The 12,288-nt window shown below is 34.2% G+C and overlaps 1 protein-coding gene, 1 non-coding gene and 1 pseudogene across 2 annotated transcripts; all 3 read right to left on the reverse strand.

Moving 5' to 3' along the window:
• Positions 1 to 1,003: 1,003 nt before the first annotated feature.
• Positions 1,004 to 2,457, reverse strand: LOC116112264 (3-ketoacyl-CoA synthase 19-like). Its single transcript, XM_031398422.1, has one exon. The coding sequence runs from the start codon at positions 2,396 to 2,398 to the stop codon at positions 1,004 to 1,006; it is 1,395 nt and encodes a 464-aa protein (XP_031254282.1). The 5' UTR covers positions 2,399 to 2,457.
• A 3,845-nt stretch (positions 2,458 to 6,302) lies between these two features.
• On the reverse strand, positions 6,303 to 6,420 carry LOC116112279. Its single transcript, XR_004125201.1, has one exon. It is a non-coding gene; the product is annotated as a U5 spliceosomal RNA (small nuclear RNA).
• Positions 6,421 to 9,506: 3,086 nt separating this feature from the next.
• Positions 9,507 to 10,962, reverse strand: LOC116112233 (annotated as a pseudogene).
• Positions 10,963 to 12,288: the final 1,326 nt, after the last annotated feature.

Consider the following 12,288-nt stretch of genomic DNA (forward strand, 5'->3'; position numbering starts at 1 on the left):
TGCCATATTTTTTTTTCTAATATATATATGATTATTACTATGTCGAGACAACTTTCTTTAAGACGGGAATTAGAAAAATTTTAACTTATTATAATGTGGAATTTATTCTTATTTATAACTATCCGAAATTGGGAATATAAATTTTTATGACTATATAGAGTTTATTCCTATATAGAGTATCACTATAGAAAGATTTTACTATATTAGGTTTTACTCTTTAAATCTAGTATATAAACTTATTTTTCTTTTATATGAGTGTGATAACAAATCATAAGGAAAATTACATTCATTGTAACAAGAGAGGTGATGTAATATTTCAATAATATTGACTTTATTGGACGTAGCATGTTAATTGGGTGAATCAGAGTAAATCACACATATTTTTTTTTCTCTTTACTTGTGTATATTTACTGTTTTTGATTTCGTATTATTTTATATTGTTTCATTTCCATCATTGAAATATAATTTAAGATGACAATTACCATATTTCATTAGTGACTCAAAACATGAGACATAAGACCATTTTATAGAATTTTCTTATAAGTTTTAATAGTTAATATATTATCGCTAATATTCACTACTAAACTTAGGATGGACATGGTCACCTCAAATATAAGAGTTAATTTGCCTTTGATTACACAACAAATATTATGAAATTTTAAAAGTTGTGATATACATATATAGCAACTCAAAGATGTAGAGTATTATAAAAATAAACACTGGTAGTTGGAATACAATTCATTGATGATAAATATTTTTTTCTGCTGAATACAGATAATGTTTCCACGAACATAGAATAATATATCAGAAGTTTAACTTTATTGTCGTACTAAATGCAGCTTAGAGAGTGGGGTTTTCTGCCAGCAGATCGACTGTGGTTGACCCCATCACCTGAGAAATAAAAAACAAAAACACACACCACATATTGGTAATGCGGAACTCAAAAGATTTTGTTAATACGTACCAAAGGAAATCTGAAACAGAACTAAACCACCAATTCTGGCTATGGCTTCTGATTATGAAACCTAATGAAGCTCAAATACTCGTCGTTGATCCAACTATACTTCTCCATGAAAGGGTTGGCAAGCGTTTTCGGAGGATAGCGGTCTATGCAATCTTCCCACACGTTCGCATCCTCCAAGTTCTTCATAACTTCCCACACACAGTTGTTGCATTTGAAACCAGCTCCAAGGCTCACCATCAGGATTTTATCGCCTTTCTTCAGCCTTTTTTTAGCTTCCATGTAGCCCAAAACATACCATAACCCACCGGCGGAGGTGTTTCCGAATCGGTGAAGCGCCATTCTTGATGGCTCCAAGTCATATTCATTGATCCGTAAACACTTCCCAATCCCGTCAATAACAGCTCTTCCTCCAGGGTGTAAACAAAAGTGATCAATTCCCGATTTCAGATTCAAACCTGCGCCCGCTGTTTCAAAGCTAGTGGTAGCGCCTTTGGCCTTCCTACGCCGAGTGACAATTATATATCGAAGTAGCTCTCTCAGGGGGAGGATTTTTGGTACTAGAACCTGGAGGTTCGTGTAAAAAGCATGAGCTCCAGCTTTTGGTAGGGCTCTGGTGAGAAGGAAACCTCGGTAGCCGAGTCCATCTTCTTTTTGAAAGCAGCATCCATATGCTTCATCGTTTGCGCCGATATGAGTCCTCACTGAATGGTTCAACTTCATGATGGATTTGTGTTTTAAAGCTCTGTTGTTTGTCAAAAGAATGGAGCAGCCACCTGTGCGGAACAGACAGTTGGAGAGCATCATGGATTTTTCTTTGCCGCAATACCAGTTTGGAGCAAGAGATTCCGAGCTAACGACAATGGCGAGTGCATTGTTATATGACTTGAATAATTGATGAACAAGATCAACAGCTACAAGACTCGCACTGCAACCCATGCCGGATAAATTGAACACCTTGAGATCATCCCTCATCTTGTAACGATTCATCACGCGAGCTGACAGAGAAGGAAGGCCAGGGAGGAGTGACACATTGACGACGAGTATGTCAACGTTAGATGGAGAAACTCCCGTCTTCGCGAAGAGGCGGTCAAGAGTGTCAAAGATAATATCATCCATCTCCGAAAGAGCATCGATCAAAGAAGGTGATTCTTCTCTTCCCGCAATGACATTTTTGGGGCCATAAGTGTCCTCTCCGAGGCCTGAATTGACGATGGTTTGTAAGAGAAATCTGAATTCTTCCAGGCCCAAATTCTTGTTTCTGAACACGACTTTTGCGCTCTCTCCAGTGCTGAGCCTGGCCTCGTCAGCAGCTTTGTAACACTCATAGGCGAGCATATAGCAACATTGGCTTCTCCTTCGAGAAACCAACTTACAGAGATGGAACACGAGGTAAGTAAGAGGCAAAAGATACAGTAATGCAATTAAAAACTCCATTGAAAGACAGAGATCAGGAGGAGTGGTTTTAATTATACAAGAAATTGAGCAATACTACATATATAATCCCAGTGGATGATATGCTTGTCTATCTATTTATAATACTTATTTATGACCAGCCATGCAATATTTTCTTGTCAATTATGATAATGATGTGCTTTTCTATTCATTTACCTAACAATTGCGTTCTCAACTATTTCTGTATATTCAATTCAAGCACATTTGTAATTCTAATTACAGCCTGTACTTTCTCAATTGATAATTTTTTTCAATTAATTAAGGGTCAAATCATTTACTGGGAAAGACCTTGTTCACAAAAACGGCTCTTTTATGCATCCGAATTTCAGTGTCATCTTTCTCTAGTTCGCTGGCTAGGAGAGGAACAGCAAGGACAACTGCAGCTAGCGCCACAGAAATAATGGATTAATATATTTATTAAAAATGATACGAAAAGTACTGTACAGTACTACAGTACAGTCTATGACGCCAGGTAGCATTTACTTAAGGTGCCCATAGAATAGAAATCCCATTAAAATCCATTGAAACTGGTTCTTAATTTCTTGTTTTGGTGGGTGAAACGTGAAACATCGTGCTCATAATGCAACATTTAACATACTAGTTTTTGACAGATTAAAAAAGTTTTCAAATAATTATAAATACTGTTTTGGATAATATTAGAAATCTTCAGTTTTTTTTTTTTTTTTTTTTTTTCCGATCGTTTTTACTCTGGATTCTTTGTAGAACAAAATTACTAGAACTATATTTAGAGTTGAATGATTTGATTAAATCCGGGAATGATCAAATATTCAGATGTGAAAGCAATCAATAAGACTAGGGTAAGATGTCAATGATAATTAAAGAGTGGATGGGAACGGTGAGGGTCAAGGCTTTGATTGAGAGTACCTTGATCTTAATTTTCTTCTTCAATTATATATAGAATTGTCTGAACAATTAATTAATTTCCACCAACAGGCCATGTGATGAACAGTTAAANGCCATAGTTGAGTACCAAAAGGAAATGTAAAAAGTAAACTAAGAGATCACTGAAGAGAGGAATGAAAGTCGAAAGGAAGCTGAAAAGAAGAAGAAGAAGAAGAGTGAAGAAAAAGAGGATTAAATTACACTGATAAGGGAAGAGAAAGAGAAAGAGGAGAGAGAAGGAAAGGAAAGTGGGAGGAAGGAAGGGTGGTGGAATAGTTGAGTCGTGAATGTGAAGTGTTTGTCGAAAGGCGGAAAAGAGCTTTTGGATTTTTGTCATAGTTTATTTTTGTTATTCTTCTTCCCACGTCAACCACTGGACCAAATACTTTTGTATTGACTCATTGCTTAATATTATTTTTAATTTTGCGATTTGCCAGCCGCCAGTAATTAGGAAAATAAAATTACATGAAGTGGCCGTTTGATAGGGTTAATATTAAATAACTGGGAGAATATATTTTAAATTTAGTATTTGATGATGTTGGGTTGATTTGTAAAAAATTATTTTCTATATATTTTATGACAAATAATAACATTTGTAGGGGATAGTTATTAAAATTTACCCTGGTATTACAATTTTTTTTCCCATATCCCCTAAATAGTTGAACATTTGGTCCAAATAATATTTGCAAAACACTCAATCACTCATGCAGACACTTTTTTCTTCGTTTTTTAAATTTTTCGGATGACATTGCCCTTGTTATTATCATTATTTACAGAAATACTATTATACCTAAAACGAGCCACCACCGGTAGCAACTGTCGACCGGCGCCAGAGACTGCTAAAAGTCGTCATAATGGCGTACGAACGGCCCTGCACTGGTGAGGCTTTTTCCAACCATGGATCACAGATTCATGATCGAAAAAAGTCAGATCTCGTTGTTTCACGGCCAGATCTATGGCTGTTTCACAGCCAACGATGTGGCCGTGAAACGGCGACTGATATTGTCGGCATCACGACCAGATTTGTGGCATTGCCAGCGGTGGTGGCTAGCTGTCGACAGTGGCTTGGGGTGGATATGGGTGTTTTTGTTAAATTTAAAACGTTTTTGGTTACTAGGATGTTTTTGCTAAATTTGAAAAGTAGGGGATTAAAAGAATTATTCAAAAAATAATAATAAAAATTCTTGTTATATTAATATTTAAAAGAAAGAGCAATTTAATAATCTATATAACATACTCACCCATTTATCCTCCCAACCAAACATATTATTCACCAATTTATTCGAACTAACTAAACAGATTTTATAAACATTCTCAGTAATCTTCAAGGTGATCTTTTATTCCGTTAATATAATATTTCCCTGTAATAAAACATTATATGATCCAAATGCCTCGAAAATATTAGGTTTTATTTAATCATATGATTAGTTTCGCAATTTCTCTTCTATAAATTGAGTCGAACAAGTTTTATAAATAAATATTTTTAGTTCCAATTTTGTTAAATCTGAAAAGTAATTGCATTTAGTTGACTAACAATCAATTTATAAAATTTAACTTATGGGTTTAACAATACTATTAATTAGTAATTAAATCTAGAGTATGTCAACTCTCATGTAGTATTTTTACTTACTTTAAAGTAAACTATTAATGTTAGTTAAGTATGGTGATGGGCGAATCTCTTTATCAATGAAATTTTATTCATTTGGGAATAAAATTTTAGTCATACCAGAAAAAATACAAAAACAAAAGAGTCTATTTTCAGTGGATTGGTTGAATATTTAAAGAGGTTCGGGCTGACTGAGGGTAACAAATGAACAGATGAGTAGTGGCAAATACCCTGAAGGGGGCGTTTGGTTCAGGAATGTTAGATTACTGGGAATATTGAATTACTGGAAAGATAGATTACCTTGAAAGATTACTGGAAATCTTTAGAAAAATATGTTTGGTTAGTTGGTGGGTATGTTATATTAATATGTTTGGTTATGGGGAATAAATTGGTGGGTATGCTATTTAAATTACTAAATTGTCCCCCTTTTAAATATTAATATAAAATTATTTTTATTATTAATTTTTGAATAATTCTTTTAACCCCCAATATTTCAGATTTAGCTAAAACACCCCCGCTTATATAAAACTTTAATTTATGACGAAATCACCCCCACCTCCAGCCGCCACCGCGAACCACCGCCGGATGTGCCCGTGAGTACGTCACCGTGACCAAGAGGCTCCGCTATGGCCNAAATATTTTTAGTTCCAATTTTGTTAAATCTGAAAAGTAATTGCATTTTGTTGACTAACAATCAATTTATAAAATTTAACTTATGGGTTTCACAATACTATTAATTAGTAATTAAATCTAGAGTATGTCAACTCTCATGTAGTATTTTTACTTACTTTAAAGTAAACTATTAATGTTAGTTAAGTATGGTGATGGGCGAATCTCTTTATCAATGAAATTTTATATTTGGGAATAAAATTTTAGTCATACCAGAAAAAATACAAAAAAAAAAAAGAATCTATTTTCAGTGGATTGGCTGAATATTTAGAGAGGTTCGGGCTGACTGAGGGTAACAAATGAGTAGTGGCAAATACTCAGAAGAGTTTTGAAGATCCATAGGCTCACTTTTTTTGTTTGGGCTTATAGATAAAGTTATGTCTATATGCTTTGAAGATCCATAGGCTCACTTTTTTTGTTTGGGCTTTTAGATAAAGTTATGTCTATATGCCTCAGTTTAAATAGATAAATTGGGCTATTTGGGATTAATTAGATGAATTGGGCTATTTGGGATTAATTAGATGAATTGGGCTATCTGGGATTGACTGGATTGATTGGGCTCAAATAGATGATTGGGTTTTAATAGTTGATGTTTATACATGGTATCAAATGGCCAATTGGGGTTTAATGATACTGCAGAAACGGATCCCACAAAATCCGAGAAGAATATATTTAGAAGACGCGAAACTTGCAACTATATCTTGTTAGAGGCGTTCACAGAGGAACACCTCTCCAAAAATTGGCGTATGCCGCTTTCAGCGGCGAGCACACGGTATTCTTTAGTAAAAGGCGAAAGAATAGTTCGCTATGTGCTCACCGCACGGCTCCGTGAGTTATAATATATAGTAACGTTTCATTATATATACACAGCTCTTACAGTAGTTCTCTTTCGGTATCGATGTGGGATCTGTGGTCTTGTAAAACTAGTCCCCTACTACTAGTCTACCACAGTAACTACACACACTTCATCATCGCTCACCTCCTAATTATTCACTAGCGTCTACTTCTCACTAGTTTTAATAAACAAAAATATTTGTCACAATTCAAAACTGATCATGAACATCAAAGTATCTGCAACATAATTTAAATGAATACAAGAGATGAAGAGAATATGTAATAGTAATGCTCCTATATATTTAATGTTTAAAATACTGAGCTATGGAAATGAGATATATATATAAATTGGGTGTGTTTGTTTTAGTATTTTAAGTAGTATTTTTGAAATATTATTATTAAGTTGAGTTGTGTTATTATTACAAGGTAATATTTGAAAATTAATAAAAAAGCCTTTATGTTTGTTAATTTAGCTAAACACTCTCATTAATAAAAAAGTTTATAAATTGACAAAAACACCTCACATATCTATAATTGTTAGATTCCGATCATCACCGTCAGAATTTAACCGAAATCTTGTCATGGATCTGACAGAAAAATATCAGATCTACGGCCCTGACTGTTTTCCTTTTATTTAGGTTGCCTTGTCAATTCACTATATTTAAACCTCAAGAGCGATGGCAAACTTATCAAAACCCAAGCTTGGTTGCCTTATCTTTAAATCTTATTAATACAAGTACTGCAATTGATTTCAACAACTGACATACAACAATTTATTGACATATGGCTGCGCTTATTTGACTATTTTCAAAATAATCTATCCCTATTAATGCATATTTGTTTCCGTATTCTCAAAATCATATTCTAAAACTTTTTGTTGAGAGTGTTTAATTAAATTAACAAACTTATCGAAGTTTAAAAACATTCTTTTTATTAAACATGTTTAATTAAATTAACAAACATATAAAAGTTTAAATAGTTGAATATTATAGAATATGATTTTGAAAATAAGAAACAAATGTGCTTAATAGAGTACTTTGAAAATAGTGAAAGAAGCGCAATCATATATCAATCAATTTGTCATATGTCACTGTGTCAGTTGTTGAAACCAATTGCAGTATTTGTATTAATAAGATCAATAATAGTATACTTATAAAGAAATCTTACAAAGATTTTCATACAAAGTGAGGTAGTAAAAAATAAATGAAAGAGTGAAACAAAAAGTCAAATTTATTAAATTCACTCTTTTATTTATTTTTTATCGCATCATATATTTGTAAAATTTATTTATAAGTATAGTATTATTTTAATAAGATTTAAAGATGAGGCAACCAAGCTAGGGTTTTGATATGATAGGTTTGCCATCGCTCTCGAGGTTTAAATACAGTGAATTGACAAGGCGGCCTAAATAGAAGTCAACCATGAAAGTGGACCGATCTTGATCTTAATTGTCTGGCTGGGTCAATAAATTAATGACAAACATAGAATTCGTTGGTTGTCGAATATTTAATTGAGGCACCAAGAAATTTTATTATCATGATCAATGCATTCTGGTTAAGCAGGTAGCAACTGGCAAAAGTCTTACGTAAATAAGCCAAACATTTAATGGAGTTTAGAATATCTTTCCAAGCAAATTAGGGGTCCCTCCTTCCTATCAGTTACCAAAAGTCTAGTGTAATTAGAGCTGCTTTGAAAAACTTACTTAATACGTTTAAAAAAAAAAAAAAAAACCAATACAATTTTATTTAAAAAAGATTAAAATGGCATTTTAGTTATTTGAAGCACAATAACAAATTTAATATATTAAGGAAAATTAATATCCTCTTAAGTCATAGATATACGTTGAGGCTTATATAAATTTCATATTGATAAAAGTATTTCTTATTGGAGTTATGGACTACTTCAATAATAAGGGGCAAAATTGATCATTGTAATACAGTAAAACCTTTCTATATGAGGATGATAGTATAGAAATACAAAAAGTTTTATGTTAAGAAGCTCTAAAAATACTTGAGAAGTTAGAAATATTTTGGTTTAACAAGAAAATATTCATGCTAGCGAGTAATGTACCCACAAGTTAAAAGATGTAATAACAATTCTAAAGCATAAATTATTGTCTCAAACAGCTTCAGATAAATATTTTATTTTATTTTAAACCTTTAATGTAACATGCCATATTTTTTTTTCTAATATATATATGATTATTACTATGTCGAGACAACTTTCTTTAAGACGGGAATTAGAAAAATTTTAACTTATTATAATGTGGAATTTATTCTTATTTATAACTATCCGAAATTGGGAATATAAATTTTTATGACTATATAGAGTTTATTCCTATATAGAGTATCACTATAGAAAGATTTTACTATATTAGGTTTTACTCTTTAAATCTAGTATATAAACTTATTTTTCTTTTATATGAGTGTGATAACAAATCATAAGGAAAATTACATTCATTGTAACAAGAGAGGTGATGTAATATTTCAATAATATTGACTTTATTGGACGTAGCATGTTAATTGGGTGAATCAGAGTAAATCACACATATTTTTTTTTCTCTTTCTTGGGTATATTACTGTTTTGATTTGTATTATTTTATATGTTTCATTTCCATCATGAAATATAATTTAAGATGACAATTACCAATTTCATTAGTGACTCAAAACATGAGACATAAGACCATTTATAGAATTTTCTTATAAGTTTTATAGTTAATATATTATCGCTAATATTCACTACTAAACTTAGGATGGACATGGTCACCTCAAATATAAGAGTTAATTTGCCTTTGATTACACAACAAATATTATGAAATTTTAAAAGTTGTGATATACATATATAGCAACTCAAAGATGTAGAGTATTATAAAAATAAACACTGGTAGTGGAAACAATTCATTGATGATAAATATTTTTTTCTGCTGAATACAGATAAGTTTCCACGAACATAGAATAATATATCAGAAGTTTAACTTATTGTCGTACTAAATGCAGCTTAGAGAGTGGGGTTTTCTCGCCAGCAGATCGACTGTGGTTGACCCATCACCTGAGAAATAAAAACAAAAACACCACACCACTATTGGTAATGCGGAACTCTAACAGATTTTGTTAATAGTCCAAAGGAAATCTGAAACAGAACTAAACCACCAATTTGGCTATGGCTTCTGATTATGAAACCTAATGAAGTCAAATACTCGTCGTTGATCCAACTATACTTCTCCATGAAAGGGTTGGCAAGCGTTTTCGGAGGATAGCGGTCTATGCAATCTTCCCACACGTTCGCATCCTCCAAGTTCTTCATAACTTCCCACACACAGTGTTGCATTTGAAACCACCTCCAAGGCTCACCATCGGATTTTATCGCCTTTCTTCAGCCTTTTTTTAGGCTTCCATGTAGCCCAAACATACCATAACCCACCGGCGGAGGTGTTTCCGAATCGGTGAACGCGCATTCTGATGGCTCCAAGTCATTCATTGATCCGTAAACACTTCCCAATCCCGTCAATAACAGCTCTTCCTCCAGGGTGTAAACAAAAGTGATCAATTCCCGATTTCAGATTCAAACCTGCGCCCGCGGTTTCAAAGCTAGTGGGAGCGCCTTTGGCCTTCCTACGCCGAGTGACAATTATATATCGAAGTAGCTCTCTCAGGGGGAGGATTTTTGGTACTAGAACTGGAGGTTCGTGTAAAAAGCATGAGCTCCAGCTTTTGGTAGGGTCTGGTGAGAAGGAAACCTCGGTAGCCGAGTCCATCTTCTTTTTGAAAGCAGCATCCATATGCTTCATCGTTTTGCGCGATATGAGTCCTCACTGAATGGTTCAAAATTCATGATGGATTTGTGTTTTAAAGCTCGTTGTTGTCAAAAGAATGGAGCAGCCGCCTGTGCGGAACAGACAGTTGGAGAGCATCATGGATTTTTCTTGCCGCCATACACAGTTTGGAGCAAGAGATTCCGAGCTAACGACAATGGCGAGGTGCATTGTTATATGACTTGAATAATTGTGAACAAGATCAACAGCTACAAGACTCGCACTGCAACCCATGCCGGATAAATTGAACACCTTGAGATCATCCCTCATCTTGTAACGATTCATCACGCGAGCTGACAGAGAAGGAAGGCCAGGGAGGGAGTGACACATTGACGACGAGTATGTCAACGTTAGATGGAGAAACTCCGTCTTCGCGAAGAGGCGGTCAAGAGTGTCAAAGATAATATCACATCTCGAATGGCCTCGATCAAAGAAGGCGATTTTCTCTTCCCGCAATGACATTTTTGGGGCCAAAGTGTCCTCTCCGAGGCCTGAATTGCGATGGTTTGTAAGAGAAATCTGAATTCTTCCAGGCCCAAATTCTTGTTTCTGAACACGACTTTTGCGCTCTCTCCAGTGCGAGCCTGGCCTCATCAGCAGCTTTGTAACACTCATAGGCGGAGCATATAGCAACATTGGTCTCCTTCGAGAAACCAACTTACAGAGATGGAAAACGAGGTAAGTAAGAGGCAAAAGATACAGTAATGCAATTAAAAACTCCATGAAAGACAGAGATCGGAGGAGTGGTGTTAATTATACAAGAAATTGAGCAATACTCATATAATCCCATGGATGAGTGTCTATCTATTTATAATACTTATTGTCAATATGTAATGATGTGCTTTTCTATTCACTTACCTAACAATTACTTTCAACTATTCTGTAATTCAATTCAAGCACATTTGTAATTCTAATTACAGCCTGTACTTTTCAATTGATAATTTTTTTCAATTAATTAAGGGTCAAATCATTTACTGGGAAAGACTTGTTCACAAAAAACGGCTCTTTTATGCATCCGAATTTCAGTGTCATCTTCTCTAGTTCGCTGGCTAGGGAGGAACAGCAAGGACAACTGCAGCTAGCGCCACAGAAATAATGGTTATATATTTATTAAAAATGATACGAAAGTACTGTACAGTACTACAGTACAGTATGACGCCAGGTAGCATTTACTAAGGTGCCCATAGAATAGAAATCCCATTAAAATCCATGAAACGGGTCTTAATTTCTGTTTTGGTGGGTGAACATCGTGCTAATAATGCAACATTTAACATACTAGTTTTTGACAGATTAAAAAGTTTCAAATAATTATAAATACTGTTTGGATAATATTAGAAATCTTCAGTTTTTTTTTTTTTTTTTTTTTCGATCGTGTTACTCTGGATTCTTGTAGAACAAATTACTAGAACTATATTTAGAGTTGAATGATTTGATTAAATCCGGAATGATCAAATATTCAGAGTGAAAGCAATCAATAAGATAGGGTAAGATGTCAATGATAATTAAAGAGTGGATGGGAACGGTGAGGGTCAAGGCTTTGATTGAGAGTACCTTGATCTTAATTTTCTTCTTCAATTATATATAGAATGTCTAGACAATTAATTAATTTCCACCAACAAGGCCATGTGATGAACAGTTAAAAAAAAAAAAAAAAGTCTACAACAAAAACCTACCCTAATAAATACATTGGCATTGTTGCATTATCACCCTCATTTTTCTCCTAAGCAAAAGTCCAAGTAACACAAAAAAAAAAAAACAAAAAAAAAAAAAAAAAAAATCCTTATATTATCAAATATCCGGTTCAAGATTGGAACACATATTGTTTTTATGGTTCTCTTTAGGCCTGGGCATTTGGGACCGGTCCTAGGACCAGTCCTCACAAGGATCGATCCTAGAAGGCCTGGTTCCAAACCCAGACTAGGCCCATGGAGGAGGGACCAGTCCCTAAATCAGGCCCTCCTCCAAGGCCTGAGCCTAGTGATGGCGATGGATCGAGTACTCCTTGGCCCAGGCCCAAGCCCAACCTCATGACAAAGGCCCAAGTCTGGC

Source organism: Pistacia vera, unplaced genomic scaffold (assembly GCF_008641045.1).
Source record: "Pistacia vera cultivar Batoury unplaced genomic scaffold, PisVer_v2 Contig658, whole genome shotgun sequence".
In the NCBI taxonomy this organism is placed as follows: Eukaryota; Viridiplantae; Streptophyta; class Magnoliopsida; order Sapindales; family Anacardiaceae; genus Pistacia; species Pistacia vera.